This window comes from Cyprinus carpio, chromosome B4 (assembly GCF_018340385.1).
Source record: "Cyprinus carpio isolate SPL01 chromosome B4, ASM1834038v1, whole genome shotgun sequence".
Taxonomy (NCBI): Eukaryota; Metazoa; Chordata; class Actinopteri; order Cypriniformes; family Cyprinidae; genus Cyprinus; species Cyprinus carpio.
In genome coordinates this window covers 1,171,890-1,189,944 of record NC_056600.1, presented here as the reverse complement: position 1 = coordinate 1,189,944, position 18,055 = coordinate 1,171,890, and the positions used below count along the sequence as shown (strand labels likewise).

General features: G+C 39.2%; 1 protein-coding gene and 2 non-coding genes across 3 annotated transcripts; all 3 read left to right on the top strand.

Annotated features, from left to right (window-relative positions):
• The first annotated feature begins 950 nt into the window (after nucleotides 1-950).
• Nucleotides 951-12,721, top strand: LOC109083742 (transmembrane protein 214-like). Its single transcript, XM_042722599.1, has 16 exons — nucleotides 951-1,089; nucleotides 2,417-2,604; nucleotides 2,679-2,829; nucleotides 3,995-4,129; nucleotides 4,208-4,290; nucleotides 4,980-5,085; nucleotides 5,274-5,355; nucleotides 5,435-5,536; nucleotides 6,852-6,993; nucleotides 7,113-7,204; nucleotides 7,282-7,330; nucleotides 8,977-9,084; nucleotides 9,909-10,123; nucleotides 10,201-10,369; nucleotides 11,346-11,497; nucleotides 12,220-12,721. The coding sequence occupies exons 1-16, from the start codon at nucleotides 951-953 to the stop codon at nucleotides 12,344-12,346; spliced, it is 2,040 nt and encodes a 679-aa protein (XP_042578533.1). The 3' UTR covers nucleotides 12,347-12,721.
• A 1,853-nt stretch (nucleotides 12,722-14,574) lies between these two features.
• On the top strand, nucleotides 14,575-14,647 carry trnaa-agc. The gene has a single exon. It is a non-coding gene; the product is annotated as a tRNA-Ala (tRNA).
• A 310-nt stretch (nucleotides 14,648-14,957) lies between these two features.
• On the top strand, nucleotides 14,958-15,030 carry trnaa-agc. Its single transcript has one exon. It is a non-coding gene; the product is annotated as a tRNA-Ala (tRNA).
• Nucleotides 15,031-18,055: the final 3,025 nt, after the last annotated feature.

The window sequence follows — 18,055 nt, the reverse complement described above, 5'->3', positions numbered from 1 at the left end:
GTTAAATGAATTTAGTTAAGATTAATTAAACTGTTTTTATTTTGTAATTTTTTTTACAGTATTTTTTATTTTTTTTTTTGTTATTTTTTTAAATTTTTTTATTGTTATTTTTTTTTTTTTTGATTTTATTTTTAGTAAGTTTTCTATTTTTAATTATTTATTTTTATGATTTATTTTTTTTATTGTTTTGTTTGTTTTTATTTTTAAAGTGCAAATTAATTTACATTATTATAATTTTTAATAATGTAGTTTTCAACAAGTACTTATATTGTAATTGTTTTTATATTTTAATTATTTTAATTTTTTAATTTTTAATTTTTTCATTGTTTCAATTGTTATTTTTTTATATTTTTTTTTTAGTATTTTGTTTTTGTTTTTTTTGTTTTATTTATTTTTTATTTTATTAATTTTAATATTAAAATGTTATGATTCATTTCTAGTGGTGTAATTTTACATTTTTTATTTTTATAATTTATTAGCTTTTCACCATCTCATATTCAAAAGAATACGTTTGCTGGAGTGACGTCACTAACAAAGAACATCTTCGAGCAGCGCATCCGATCTGCTCTTCCCTGTATAAGTCACGTGCTACTCAGCGGCGCTTCCGATTGGCCAGACGGGGCGTTTAGCCTGCGCGCTAGCGGGTTTACTGAAATATCAAACTTATTACACTAACAAACACACTACATGAGATTAACGTCTAGTAAGTTTTAATAAAATAGACAGCACGAGCACTAATAGCGAGTTTTAGTGGTAGGTTTGAGGTGTAGTAATTAGATGTTCTTACTGGTATTTCCTGAAGCTCTGAGAGGGTGTGCGCGGTGGGTGTGGGAGCAGGTACGGGAGGCGGAAAATGGAGTGCGCAAAAAGACGTTGGTTTGGATCCGTTGTTTGTTTCAGTCGAGCAATTACCGTTGTTTATTTATCATTTATTGTTTTTTTTTGGGCCTATGATTGCGTGCGGATGGGGGGATGTTGAAGAGGTGGTGAAGAAAGGAAAGAAACAGAGCAGCTCCGGAGGAAAACCCCCGGAGAGAAAATCGCGGTTCCGGAAAGTCGCTGAGGCGAGGCCAAGCACTGACAGCAGCTGTTAAGAACATCTGACCACACACACTCACATGACACACAACCCACTGATACACACACACACACACACCCCCACTGATCACACACACCACACACTACACGACACACACACACACACACCACACACTGATACACACACACACACACCACACACCCACTGATTACAACACCACACAACACTGATACACACACACACACACACACACACACTGATACACACACACACTGCTTGATACAGGCACACACAACACACACTGTACTACAACAGCACACACACACACAGACACAGACACAGCACTTGATACACCACAACACACTGATACACACACACACACGACACACACTGATACACCACACACACACTCACAGACACACACACACCACACCTATGATACACACACACACCACTGATACACACACACACACACTGAGTACACACACACACACACACACATCACACATACACACTGATACACACACTGATACACACACACACACTGACACACACACACTGATACACACACACACACACACACACACACACTGACACACTGAAACACACAACACACTGATACACACACACACACACACACACCTCACACACACACACACACACACACACACACACACAGACACAGACACACACAAACACACACACACACACACACTGATGCACACACACAGACCCCTGAAGGGTAAAACTGTTTGTGTTCAGAAGAACTCGTCTTTCTGATGATTCACAACCAAACAGAATCTAATCTCAGTTAATTCAAGACTAAATTAAAGCTGAAATAAAATGTATAAAATAACAAATCTTTAAAAAAACAATTTCAAGCGACAGCTGAAAACTCATCTCTTTTGAAGCTACTTGACTTCATCATAAAAATTAATAGATTGTCTTCCTCTTTATTCATTCCTTCTCTTTCTTTGAACAATGTCTAAATCTTGATATCACAAGCACTTCCTGTGTCTGTTCCCTCTTTTAAGAAGAATGGCTTTATGTGTCCACAAGTGCTTTGGATAAAACCGTCTGCAAAACGACTAAATGTAAATAAAATCAACTATTAAAATGAAGATTTTCACATAAATTTAAAATTGGTTATAAGATTAAAGTTTCTAACCCTAGACTAATAAATGCTCAATACATTTTCACACATATTTCTTGATTAATAATCTTCCATGATAAAGCTGATTAGACAGTTGTGTGTGTAGCTGTGTGATGGGCCGTGGGGGGCGTCTGAGAGTGTTGTGAAATGTGTGCCGTGGGTCATCAGGACTGGAGCGCAGACGCTCCTCTGTCTCATTCTGTTCTCTGTGCGGACGTTTGCAGACGTGATGTCTGAGACCATATTTGACGGCTTTGAGAAGATGGGGAAGAAGCAGAACAAGGAGCAGGTTCCTCCTCCGGCCGAGACCCAGCTGAAGAAGCCCAGCGCGGGGAAACCGGCCAAAAAACCCCCCGCCAGCAGCAGCGGCAAACCCGCACGCTACAAGACCCTGGAGGAGGCCGTGAGAGCCGTGAGTACACACACACACACACACACACACCTGCTGGTGAACGCATGTGGATCTGACACGCGTGTGTCTCTCAGCTGGACGTGCAGGAGCTGAAGCAGCAGCTGGAGAAGAGTCAGAGTCTGTTTCCTGAGAATCCGTGCGTCTGGGTGAAGGATCTCGCCGGATACCTGAACTACAAGCTCCCGGCGCCGGACACGGAGCCCACGCTCAGCAGCTACGCTCACGGTCAGTGTGTGTGTGTGTGTGTTTTTGTCGTTTGTGTTGTGTGTCAGTCGAGGTAGGTAGTCCACCGCCGGAGCTACTGCAATCACGAAAAACAGGCATTTAATAATTAAATATGTAGTGTGTGTTGTGCTGCATGCTTCAGACTCTTCAGTTTGATTATGTTTTTATAGGACCCTAATGAAATCTTTAATTTTTCCCCAACATGTCATGTTTTGTTTTAATGGTTTAATTACATTTTAATAATCCAAAATGATGTCTAAGTAAGTGGATTAATAGAAACCGTCAATCAATAATTGATTCAGTGAAAGGGCCCTTGTGTGTTCAGATGATTTCTGTTGTCTGGATTTTGTCCCTTTTGATTTAATAGAAATGTATCAAAAACTGTGCGAATCAAATGAATGCATGCAAGTATTTAATTAATCTTTTAAAACCGTATCAAATCACATTTAAGCAGTTCATTTAATTTTATGGCAAAAAATGAAATGAAAGATCGTATTGCAAGTGTAAGAAAAATAAAGTTGATTTAAACTGTTTGAATTCAAATGAATGCATGAAACAAAACAATTCAATCTTTTAACATTTTTAAAATTTAATCAAATTAAATGTGAAGAATTTCCTTTCATTTTTTGGCAAAAAAAAAAAAAAAGATTTTGCATTATAATAATTGGCGATATTTTAATAATCAATACATTAGAATTCGTGCTGTCAAATGATTAATCACAACCAAAACAGTTTTTGTTTACATACTATATATGTGTGTGTACTGTGTATATTTATTATGTATATATAAATACACATGCATGTATACATTTAAGAAAAATGTTATTAAATATATCTATATATGATATAATTTATATGAATTTGAATATAAGTAAATATTTTCTAAAAATATGCTGTATGTGTGTGTCTTTAACTATACATATACACAGTACACACACATATTATGTAAACAAAACGTTTATTTTGGATGTGATTAATCGTTTGACCGCACTAGATCCAATACTTTTAGTAAATTTTTATACATGTTACACAAATACGAAAAATTAAATCACAATTTGTTAAATATATGAATCTTTGCAGGTCTGGCTCTGGAGCACACATTCATATCTTGTTTTGTGTTTTACGAGTCATGATATCAAAACCTAATGTGAGTCTCTGTGTCTAGATTACCCATACTGCCTCGCTGGTAAGGAGCTGAGGGCCGTAATCAAGAACCTGCTGGGCAAGTGTTCAGACGCGCTGCCCGAGTTCTTGGACCACTGCGTGTTCACGATGCTGCGAGAGCAGGACCGACAGCCCGGTGAGTGCAAATAGCACCCGTGATGTTCATGATGCTCCGCTCCGAGCGGCGAGTGTTGATCTGTTTCTGCTGTTGAAGGTGAGTTTATTGATGGTTTGAGGATGTGCATCCAGGCCCTCGTGCAGGACAAACCCCAGATCGTCACGCTGAACCTCGCTGACGTGAGTCACACTCCTCCAGCTTTGAGCTGCGCCGCTCTCATGCAGCCTCAGTGACCTCTGACCCCTCTACAGTCCAACGCTCTCCATTGACTTTCTATTGCGGGAAGCTGCCTTCTTGTCATTTCTGACTTATAACAAAAATCAGAGCAATGCCTAAAAGCTGCTGTGTGACAAACAAACTAAAAAGAACCCAGAACTATGTTTTTATAAGCTTTCGACCCAAAAAAACAAGTGTTAAAGGACACAGATATTTGTAGATGTCGGGGTATTTCACATTGGGCCGTTCAGTTTGATCATTTCTCGAACAAAAGGAAGGTTAAGAAAAGGGACACTGACAGACCAATAAAATTTAGTTTCTCAATATATGTGGTGAAGTAATCCTTTGACATGGTTAAAAATAATGAATGTTTCCTGTCACTGATTACCTTTCCCTCCAGTGGGTGTAGTTCTCAGAGTGTTATGACACATTGTGCTCTACTTTTGTGTCCTTAAACTCTCGTTTTTCGGGTCGTCACCTTATAAAAACGTAGTTCTGGGTTTTTTTAGCTTTAGGCATTGTTCTGATTTTTGTTATAAGTCAGAAATGACAACGAGGCAGCTTCCCGCAGTTATCAGATTATGACGTGTGTCGCTCTGTCTCTATAATACCCCCCATGTGACCTCTGACCCCCCGTGTGACCCCTCCACAGCACCTGGAGCTGCTGCGCTCCCATCAGAACCGGCCGGTCAAGTGTCTGACCATCATGTGGGCTCTGGGACAGGCGGGATTCTACGACCTCAGCCAGGGCATCAGAGGTGAGCGCTGCCGAAAGCAGGGCAAAGACCAGAGAGAGCTTGAGAAATCCTTGAGAAATAACTGCTGATGTGTGGAGCTGCACTTCAGCAAGCTCTCTTTGGGATTTAACATGAACTTTATAACATCTGGAATGCCTTACGCAAGCAGCAGTCCTGTAGTTTTTGATGGTGTGTGTTTTGTCCTGTAGTTTGGTTGGGGATCATGCTTCCAGTTCTCGGGATGAAGGCTCTGTCTGCGTATGCCATCGCTTATCTGGAGCGCCTCCTCACGTGAGTCTTCACTGGAGTTATAACTGTGAGTTCTGGACAGTCTGAACTGAAGCTCAGGTTATTTGTGTCTGTGTTTCAGTCTTCATGCCAACCTGACCAAAGGTTTCGGGATCATGGGGCCGAAGGAGTTCTTCCCGCTGCTGGACTTTGCTTACATGCCCAAAAACGCCCTGTCCCCGAGGTGAGACTCGCTGTGTGATGCACAGATCATCGTCCTGAATCACATTCTGATTCATATTCACATCCTGATTCACATCCTGATTCATATTCATGTCCTGATTCATATTCTGATTCACATTTATGTCCTGATTCATGGTTGATTCATATTCACATTCTGATTCATATTCATGTCCTGATTCATGGTTGATTCATATTCACATTCTGATTCATATTCATGTCCTGATTCATGGTTGATTCACATTTACATCCTGATTCACATTCATGTCCTGATTCACATCCTGATTCATATTTACATCCTGATTCACATCCTGATTCATATTTATGTCCTGGTTCACGTCCCGATAAACGTTCTGGTTCATATTCACTGCCTGATTCACATCCTGATTCATATTCACGTCCTGATTCGCATCCTGATTCACGGTTGATTCATATTTACATCCTGATTCATGTCCTGATTCGTATTCACGTCCTGATTCGTATTCACGTCCTGATTCACGTCCCGATAAACGTTCTGGTTCATATTCACTGCCTGATTCATGTCCTGATTCATAATCACGTCCTGATTCATATTCACATCCTGATTCACGGTTGATTCATATTTACATCCTGATTCATGTCCTGATTCGTATTCACGTCCTGATTCACATCCTGATTCATATTCAAGTCCTGATTCATATTCATTTCCTGATTCATTCCCTTTTTGATTTTCACGTCCTGATTCACATCCTGATTCACGGTTGATTCATATTTACATCCTGATTCACATCCTGATTCATATTCACGTCCTGATTCACATCCTGATTCATATTCACGTCCTGATTCACATCCTGATTCACGGTTGATTCACATCCTGATTCATATTCACGTCCTGATTCGCATCCTGATTCATATTCACGTTCTGATTCACATCCTGATTCATATTCACTTTCTGATTCATGTCCTGATTCATATTCACGTCCTGATTCATATTCACGTCCTGATTCACGTCTTGATTCATATTCACGTCCTGATTCACATCCTGATTCATATTCACGTCCTGATTCATATTCACGTCCTGATTCATATTCTGATTCATATTGACGTCCTGATTCGCATCCTGATTCATATTCACGTCCTGATTCGCATCCTGATTCATATTCACGTCCTGATTCGCATCCTGATTCATATTCACGTCCTGATTCATATTCACGTCCTGATTCACATCCTGATTCACGGTTGATTCATATTTACATCCTGATTCACATCCTGATTCATATTCAGGTCCTGATTGTTGTCATAACTCTTATTCACGTCTGGATTCATGTCTTGTTGTGCAGTCTGCAGGAGCAGTTGTGTCGGCTTTACCCGCGGCTCAAGGTCCTGGCGTTCGGAGCCAAACCCGAATCGACGCTGCACACATATTTCCCGTCGTTCCTGTCCCGAGCCACACCGGACTGCCCTGACTCCATGAAGAAAGAGGTGGGACACAGTTATTTTTTTTATTGTGATTATGTGTTTTATTTTTTTTTTTTTTTCTTTACTGTCCCGAGCCAAGTGGGATTGTTAGTGTGCTGTCATTGCTGTGTGTTTGTGTGCAGCTGCTCCGGAGCCTGACGGAGTGTCTGACGGTGGACGGACAGAGTTTGAGCGTCTGGAGGCAGTTATACACCAAACACATGCCGCAGTCCAGGTCAGCCTTTCACCATTAAACACCTGCGGAGCACAGGACTGAACGCTTCAGTAATGCTTGTCTCCTTTTCTCTTCAGTCTTCTGTTGAATCACCTGCTGAAGTCCTGGAACACACTTCCACCGAAGGTAAGAGTCTGACACACTCACAGAGAGAGAGAGAGAGACTCTCACACACACACTCACTCACTCACACACAGAGAGAGAGAGAGACTCTCACACACACACTCACTCACTCACACACAGAGAGAGAGAGACTCTCTCTCACACACCCTGCTGGTGCAGACCGCTGTTTCCTCAACCTCACACACACACACTCTCACAAAATAAAATTAATTAATTATTTAATAAATAAACACACACACTCTCACACACACACTCACTCACTCACACACACACTCATAGAGAGAGAGGGAATCTCTCACATACTCACTCACACACACAGACTCACACACACAGACTCACACACACACACTCACAGAGAGAGAGAGAATCTCTCACTCTGTCTTGCACAAGAGAGAGAGAGAATCTCTCACAACACTCACAGAGAGCGAGAGAGAGACACTCTCTCTCACACACACACACACACTCACTCACTCACACTCACTCACTCACTCACTCTCTCACACTCACTCACTCTCTCACTCTCACACACTCTCTCTCACTCACACTGACTCACACACACTCACTTTCTCACTGAATCTCTCTCACACACACTCACACACACACAAACTCACACTCACACACTTCACTCACGCACACACACACACTCACTCACACACACAGAGACTCACACACACTCACTCTCACTCACACACTCTCACAAACACACTCACTCACTCACTCACGGTCACACACACACACCACACTCACAGAGAGCGAGTGAGACTCTCTCTCACACACACACACGCACACACTCACTCACACACACGCACTCACTCACTCGCACAGACTCACTCACACACGCACACTAAAAAAAATGAACACACTCTCACACACACACACACACACACTCACTCACGCACGCGCACACACACTCACTCACTCACACATGCGCACACACTCACACTCACACACACACACAGAGACTCACACTCACTCTCTCACACACACACACACACACACACTCACTCACACACTCAGTCCACACATGGGTACACATGGGTACACACACCACACACTCACTCACAGAGAGCGAGAGAGACTCTCTCTCTCACACACACACACACACTCACTCACACACTCACTTTCACAGACTCACTCACACACACAGAGACTCACTCACACTCTCTCTCTCACACACACACACCACCACACACACACACACACACACACACACACACACACACAGATTCACACTCACACAGACTCTCACACACACACTCACTCACTCACTCACACACGCTCACACTTACACACACACACACACACACACTCACTCACACACACTCACACACACACTCACTCACTCACTCTCACACACACACACACACACTCTCTCACACACACACACACACACACACACACACACACACACACACACACTCACTCACACAGACACTCACACACATACTCACTCACTCACTCACACACACACACACACACACACACACACCACACACACACTCACTCACTCACTCACACACACACACACACACACACACACACCTTTAATGAATCTATATTTTAAGACACACTCTCTCTCTCACACACACACTCACTCACACACACACACTCTCACACACAGCCTGTGCTCATCATGTGTTGTTGTTCAGTTGCAGAAAAACCTTCAGGACACCATCCAGTCGTTCAGAGTGACCAATGACGAGCTTCAGAGCAGCACAAACACACAGCACATCAGCGACTGCAACTCGCTCTGCAACGTAACACACACACACACACATCTACCCGCTGACTTTACCTGTTAATCAGTATGCATTATATTTGTTATATACAGTCAAACCCTAATTTATTCAGACATCTGGATAATTTTTCGTCTCAAATTTTTATCAGTTTTACTGTTAGTCCACTGTATGAAGAGTGTTTGGGTGTAATAAGTCACAGTTTACTTTATTCTGCTATCCTCACTCACATAAATGAACTATAGTGTCCTGCACCCACTAGTAAAAAATATCAAAAATTATATCTGGTGTCTGAAAAATTTTGATTTGACTGTATATTACCGATACATTGTTAAGGACATTATATCAGACAATATTGGGTTTTTTTTATTAAAATGTTTTTTATGATTTTTTTTTTGTGTTTTTGTTGGAATTTTATTTTGTTAATATTTTTAATTGGTTCATTTATTTTTTAGATTTTCTGTGTTCATTTTAATTTTAGTTTTTGTTTTTATTTTTTATTTTTTGATTTATTTTTTATTTTCGTTTTTGGGTTTTAAATCTTAAAAATGTTTTTTAGATTAGTATTTAGTTTTATTTATTATATAGTTTTAGTACTTTACATGAAAATAAGAAACTGCTGATAATTTTTTTTATTACTTTACATTTTATTTTGAAAGTGTTTTTATTTTTTTTTTTTTCTTTGTTTTTTTTTGTATTTTTTTTTTGTATAGTGTTTTCAGTGTTTTTTATTTTTTCAGTGTGACTGGAGGCATCTAAATACATTTATTTTACAGATTTATTTAGAGTTCAACTTTTTTAAATGTAGTAAAGGTATAGTTTCAGCTGTTTGTGTTTCCCATCAGTCTCTGCAGCAGAAGATGCACGGTCGGGGGTTCCCGTGGTGGCGCGTGCTGATGATGTCACTGGTGTTCGTGGCGGGCTTCATCACGCATGACATCAGGTCGCAGGGGTCGTTCTCCGGCTCCACCACAGCGCTGTACCTGGAGAGGTCAGGGGTCAAGGCCGTATCCCAGCAGGCCTGCAGTAAGGTGTCACACTACAGTCAGCAGGGGGCCAGGTGAGGAAGCGTCAGGCGTGTGCTGGCCGTGCTGCTGCGTGTCACCTGACTCAGGTGTGTCTGTGTTTGTGTTGCAGCTGGCTGGCGGAGAACACGCCGCACTATTACTCGCGTGTGCTGGAGACCACTGCGCCGCTGCTGGAGGACGCTCGCGAGCGGATGAAGGTCACCGCGCTCTTCCTCGCTCAGAGGAGCTCAGAGCTCTTGCTGTGGCTGCAGGAGAACGTGCCGCTGCTCCTCCAATGGGTCAGCACTTATTCTGTTGTTATCTTGAGAAAAAACTGTGATTGTGGTATTTAAAATTATTTCATTTAGTATGAAATATTTATATATACAGTGTCTGTATATATATATATATATATATATATATATATATATATATATATATATATATATATATATATATATATATATATATATATATATATATATAATTGTTGTATATAATGATATTAATTAATTATATATATATATATATATATTATATATATATATATATAATATATATCTCAGTGAGTAATTAAATTAAATTAAAAATTTGTTGAATTAAAAATAGAAAATGATTTTACATAGAATAAAATAGCAATAATTGCAGAATTATTTTTCTTAATATTATTAAAGTGAATTTTGTGTATTTTGTTTTATTAATATTTTTTGCAAAATTTGATTATTATTATGATTATTATGATTATGTTGATGAATTTTCAATCAAAATACCTAAAATATAAAAGTTATATTTATTTTTATTATAATAATTGAAATTGAATTATTCTTTTTATTATTATTATTATTAATAATCATAATAATAAAATACCAATATAAAATATATTAAATATTACAACCAGTTAAAACTTATATTAAATAACTAACAACCAGATCTCAAACAAACCTCTGTGTATTTGTGTCAGTGTTAATTTAGTGTCATTTTATGTTTTTTTTTTTTTTTTTTTTTTCACTTTTAGTTTACTTTATTTTATTCTTCCTTCTTAACTCTTTCCCCGCACTGATGAGTTTTTACGCTTTCTGTGTTTTCACTGTTATACACTCGGGGGCGCTGTTACACATCTTCTGAACGAATACAAAACCTCCCGAACAAAAATAATTAATTTAGCTATATTTATTTTGTTCTTTTAGTACTTCAAGTTTCTAAGAGTTTGTCATGGTTGTACTCCTGGTTTGTGTAGAGATGAGCTGCATCTGGTGTGTTTATCACGTTCCTCAGGTCCAAGCGCACACTCCGGAGAGCGTGTTCGAGCTGCTGGAGTATGTGAAGCAGCTGCTGCTGTATGTGCAGGAGCACGTCCTCGTCCCGGCGCTGCAGTACGTGAGCGCGGCGCTGCAGAGCGTCTGGAGGAGCCTGCAGGAGTCCTGCGAGTCAGTGACACACAACACCTCACAAACACATCACACCGGTCCCGCGTCACGATTCACCCGCTTATACTGTGCCCTCAAAGCATGCACTCTTTCTGTGAAGAAAAAGTTCATACTTTTGAGTATGTAGCGTCTTTAACTGCACTGTCAATCATCTTATCTCAAACGAAATCCACATTTCGTTCAGTATAATTTCCCTACTGTACTGGAGAGAAATGAAGAGGCACGTTGATCTGCTAGTCGCGGGTCTATCATGCTGAGAACTCTCTTCATTTTAACTGCACTGTCAATCATCTTATCTCAACGACTAAACATATCATTATAAAAGTTCACAATGTTACTGCAGATGAAATCTAACATGCATAACATTAAATATTTTTGAAGCAGGTAAGACATTGATTATTTATCACTCACTGCTTTCTCTGCCTGTCCGTCAGTCTCACGTAACCACCATGATTGTAGTGTTTTTAAACGCTCTTTTTTTCTAATCGAATCCTCGTCCACTGCGCAGTGTGTTAGAGTAGTAGACCATCTTTGGCATACTCCTTTCAACATACTATGATTTGGAACATACTAATTCTATTTTTAAACACTGTTTAGGACGGATAGTATGCAGCAGTGGTTTCTGCCGTTTTACCTTTTAGAACCTCTGTATGCAAATAAGCTGTGTTCTGATTGGCTGATGGCTTTGCATGTGAAAGGTGTGTTGTTTTGTGTGTCTGTAGCGGCGAGGTGTCGCTCCACTGCTTACAGAAGCACCTGCGATCCTTCACCAACAGCACCTGGATGTACCTGCAGGATGCCACGTCTGCCGCCAAGAGCCGAGCGCAGGAGCTGCTGTCGCGAGCGTGATGCAGACAGACCCTTTCTTTTTTCCTCTGCTTTATTTTGTCAGTTTGCATGATTTTATATCTGTCGTACTGACAGGTCTGTCTTTTATGCAGATGTTTTTCATGGTGTTCTTAGCTCTGTGTGGATCACTGATGACTACTGCTGCTGGCTGAGCTCTGTACTTGAACACTGAACATTATTAATGTGACTGAGCGCATGGATGATTTACTGTCTGTCATCAAACCCGACCCAGGCGCCAGAATAACAGGGTTGCTATGGAAACCACGTTGTTGAAATACAATGTATGGTTTGAAGCAGACGTGTCCTGTAAGATGAGCTGATTTGTTACTTTGTAAATGATTTATAAATAAATAAACCAATGCTGTTCAGTCCTGCTCACTGCCTCTGTGATTATTATTAATTTTTTTTCTTTCAATATTCATCGTGTAATAAAACCCTAAGCCTTCGGTTTAAAACATCCACAATCTGTGCTTTTGTAAGAAACAAATCCATCAAGACTAACTCAAATCCAAGTATAAAGCTAAAAAAGTGTTCTGGTGTGAATCAGGAGAGAAATCTGCACAGATCAAGCAGCGTTTAAACAGCTCTAAACAAATATGTGTCTGGATTTTGATGTGAGAGACAACAGGAGATGCACTTTTTCACTGGAGGAAGTGTTATTATGGATTATAGACTCTATGTATTTTGAGTTAAAAACATCTTAATATGAACTCGTATTTTAGTTAAACATGTCTTGAAGCTGGATTTGTTTCAGCTTTTATCTTCTCCAGATGTGGATTATTGTGATGTTTTTATCAGCTGTTTGGACTCTCATTCTGACGGCACCCATTCACTGCAGAGCATCCATTGCTGAGACACTGATGCAGTGCTACATTTCTACAAACCTGATGAAGAAACACACTCATCCTGATGTCAGATGAATTGAGGGTGAGTATAATTTTAGCAAATATTCATTTTTTGGGGCGAGTTACCCCTGTAGTCGATGGTAGACCTGTAGTTTTCCTCTTGATATCCTGTGCTCAGTCCGACCCCTTCTATAGCTCAGTTGGTAGAGCGGAGGACTGTAGCGGTGGAGACACTGATATCCTTAGGTCGCTGGTTCGAATCCGGCTCGAAGGAGGGTACTAATTTTTTTTCTTCGGGAACTTGTTTCACGTGCAAAGTTCGATTCAGTCGCACGAAGAATCTCAAAATCAGTGGATCAAGTAAAAGTACAGATATCTTACCAGAAAATGACTTTGGTGGAAGTTGAAGTTAGAATTTTATTTATTGAGGAGTGTTTTATGTTTTTTGTTGTTCAATTATGAAGTGTGTTTTTTATTTTTTAATGTTATTTGGTATTGAGTGTTGAAGTACAAGTAAATGCAAAATGGAAAAGGAGCAAATGAATATATATAAAAAAGTTTATATACAGCTTGAGTAGCAAGATTGTGTTCAGTTTTAACTCTTTCTTCCATTTTGTATCTTAAGGTAAGAATAAGAAGCACTTAATCCGGTACAACACAATAAATAAATTCTGGAATCTGCATCTGAAATAGCATTTAGATGTATTTACACAGTTTAATGTATCTCAGAGGGGACGTGTGTATTAAACCTGCAGTTACAGTGCATAAATAATGCTTAGTTGAATATGGATATTTAAAATTATTTTTAACTTGGAAAAAAAAAATCGTTGAAATGTGGAATTAAAACCACCAGTAGGTGACTGTTAATGAGTGAGTCATTGAGATTCAACCGATTCATTCAACCGACTCGTTCAAAACGCTGATTCGTTCAATGAGTAAACACCGTCCACTGCTCAGAGACGCAAAACAGTGCTGTGATCACTGATCTATATATACATAGATCTATATATATAGATCAGTGGCTGTGATCTTTGTTTGGAGCTATGTTCGTTTGGTAAACTAGTCTAACCAGTCTTTCACAGTTTTTGACCAACTTTGCCTTTTGAAAATATTCATATTCTGGTCCAAACTGGTCCACACGGTTTTAATATTGATTTAAAGAAACCTTGAATTAAAAGATAAATAAGTATTTATTTAGTAAAATAAATGTGTATTTAATAAACATCATAAATACACAATTTGTTAAGTGCTGATAGAGTGATTCTGTAGTATGTAGTGCAGTATGCAGCGTTTAGTACTTAAAATAAGTCTATTTTAAGATATTTCATTATGGTTCAAACTTTAACTGGACTCTGTAGTATGTAGTGCAGTGTGTAGTATGTAGGGGGATTAGCTCAGATGGTAGAGCGCTCGCTTAGCATGCGAGAGGTAGCGGGATCGATGCCCGCATCCTCCAAATGTTTTCAAACTGCGAGTAATGAAGGAATTAAATGGAAATATAAAAGTAAATACTCAAGAACAACTTGCCCTGAATTAAATATTTTAAATATATACATAGAATCTTGGATCTCAATATTAAAAACATCTGAATAATCTAATTTTGCAATAATTTCTAAAAATATAAAATAGTAGAAACTCGACGAGTATTAAAATGAGTCCATTTTTAGATGTTTTGTTATGGTTTACAGGTCTTTTTATGTTAGTACGTCCTTGGAATGTGTAGTACGTAGTCCAGAATGCAGTATGCATGCAGCACGTAGTATGTAGGGGGATTAGCTCAGATGGTAGAGCGCTCGCTTAGCATGCGAGAGGTAGCGGGATCGATGCCCGCATCCTCCAAGCCTTTTCAGACTGAGAGTTATGAAGGAATTAAATGGAAATATAAAAGTAAATACTCATGAACAAATCGCACTGAATTAAATACAAAAATATATATACATAGAATCCTGAATCTCAGTATTAAAAACATTTGAATAATCTCATTTTAGTATCTGTAGTACGTAGTGCAGTACGCAGCGCTCGCTGCCCAGTCTTTGCGCCCGCATGCAGGTGAAAAAGACGCGGAAACCGGGTTTATCTTATCAAAAGACACTTCAAACGTAAAATGTTTTTTAAAATGAGCGCACACACACACACACACATATATATATATATACATATATATACACACAATAGGAAAGCAGAGAAACGCGATTGGTCAAAAGTAAGCCACAGGCGAAACCGGATTGGCTCACGTGGGCTTACTTTGGCTCAATCGTGGGACATTTTTACAGTCTGTGGGTGGGACGCAGTGGGCACGAGCGATCGATGCCTGCGTCCTCAAAGTTGTTTCAAACAACGAATTATGAAGGAATTAAATTGAAAAATAAAAGTTAATACTCGTAAACAACTTGCAATTAAATATATATTTTAAAAATACAAATAGAATCTTGAATCTCAGTTATTAAAAACATATGAATAATCCAATTTTGCAATAATTTCCCCAAAAAAGTCAGTGAATTGACTTGTACCTGAACTTTAAAGGTAAAACACTTTATATAAAGATATTAGCTGAACTCCCATAATTTTTTTATAATTATGGGCCATTATTCAAAGCATAAACCATATGATATGTGCACCCTGTCATGGATATACACAGGTGTTTCTCAATAAATCAGAATGTTGTGGAAAAGTTCATTTATTTCAGTAATTCAACTCAAATTGTGAAACTCGTGTATTAAATAAATTCAGTGCACACAGACTGAAGTAGTTTAAGTCTTTGGTTCTTTTAATTGTGATGATTTTGGCTCACATTTAACAAAAACCCACCAATTCACTATCTCAACATATTAGAATACTTCATAAGACCAATAAAAAAAATAATAGTGAACTGTTGTCCTTCTGGAAAGTATGTTCATTTACTGTACATGGACTCAATACTTGGTAGGGGCTCCTTTTGGTTTAATTACTGTCTCAGTTCGGCGTGGCATAGAGGTAATCAGTTTGTGGCACTGCTGAGGTGGTATGGAAGCCCAGACAGTGGCCTTTGACAGTGGCCTTCAGCTCATCTGCAGTGTTTGGTCTCTTGTTTCTCATTTTCCTCTTGACAATACTCCATAGATTCTTTCTGGGGTTCAGGTCTGGAGAGTTTGCTGGCCAGTCAAGCACACCAACACCATGGTCATTTAAACCCACTTTTGGTGCTTTTGGCAGTGTGGGCAGGTGCCAAATCCTGCTGGAAAATGAAATCAGCATCTTCAAAAAGCTGGTCAGCAGAAGGAAGCATGAAGTGCTCCAAGATTTATTGGTAAACGGGTGCAGTGACTTTGGTTTTCAGAAAACACATTGGACAAACACCAGCAGATGACATTGCACCCCAAATCATCACACAGACTGTGGAAACTTAACACTGGACTTCAAGCAGCTTGGGCTATGAGCTTCTCCACCCTTCCTCCAGACTCTAGGACCTTGGTTTCCAAATGAAATACAAAACTTGCTCTCATCTGAAAAGAGGACTTTGGACCACTGGGCAACAGTGCAGTTCTTCTTTTTCTTAGCCAAGGTAAGATGTCTCAGGAGTGTCTTAACAAGAGGAATACGACAACTGTAGTCAAATTCCTCGACACGTCTGTGTGTGGTGGCTCTTGATGCCTTGACCCCAGCCTCAGTCCATTCCTTGTGAAGTTCACTTAAATTCTTGAATGGATTTTTCTTGACAATCCTCATAAGGCTGTGGTTCTCTCGGCTGGTTGTGCATCTTTTTCTTCCACACTTTTTCTTCCACTCAACTTTCTGTTAACATGCTTGGATACAGCACTCTGTGAACAGCCAGCTTCTTTGGCAATGAATGTCTGTGGCTTTACCCTACTTGTGAAGGGTGTCAGTGATTGTCTTCTGGACAACTGTCAGATCAGCAGTCTTCCTCATGATTGTGTAGCTAGTGAACCAAACTGAGAGACCATTCTGAAGGCTCAGGAAACCTTTGCAGGTGTTTTGAGTTGATTAGCTGATTGGCATGTCACCATATTCTAATTTGTTGAGAGTGAATTGGTGGGTTTTTGTTAAATGTGAGCCAAAATCATCACAATTTAAAGAACCAAAGACTTAAACTACTTCAGTCTGTGTGCACTCAATTTATTTAATACAAGTTTCACAATTTGAGTTGAATTACTGAAATAAATGAACTTTTCCACGACATTCTAATTTATTGAGATGCACCTGTATATTACTGTTAAATAGGTTTTCATTGCAAAATTAAGATGCAAATTATATTTTCTGAGAATGTATGACGTCCCCTTCCTAAACAGGGTTATATGTTTGCTTTCAAATTATAAATACATAAAAGATTTTATGTAAACCATGTGTTTTTCACACACATTTCAAGCCTCTAAATGATCAAAATGTTTTTCTAAACTTGTCTTCTGTCTCTGATTGAGAGTTTAGAGTGTTTTATTCAGTCAGAGCTCTTTTAGTGTAATCAGCTTCAGCTCGACTCAGATCTTGAGTGATTTTGATCAAGTAAAGGTCAGAATAACTGCAGTAATATCTCCAGATGAACTCTTACTGGACTGAAGCAGCTCAGCTTTACTTGATTCTCCATCAATCATGTTTTAGAGTCTCAAATCTGATCCTCAGGATCTTTTGAGGAGCGTTTGTTTCCAGATTACTTTCACTGTTCCTCAGCGGAGGAATGATCTTCACAAGCCTCCAGAACATCTCACATCTTCTGAGGAGCCTTTATTTCTTCATCTCTCAATCACTGCATTATATGTTTGGATCATTTACTGCAGATATAGACCGACCGCTGATATTTAGATCAGTTTATCTGCAGTTAGAAAGCAATAAACATCTATGTGTGTTTCTGAAAGATGTTAACATGAAGAAC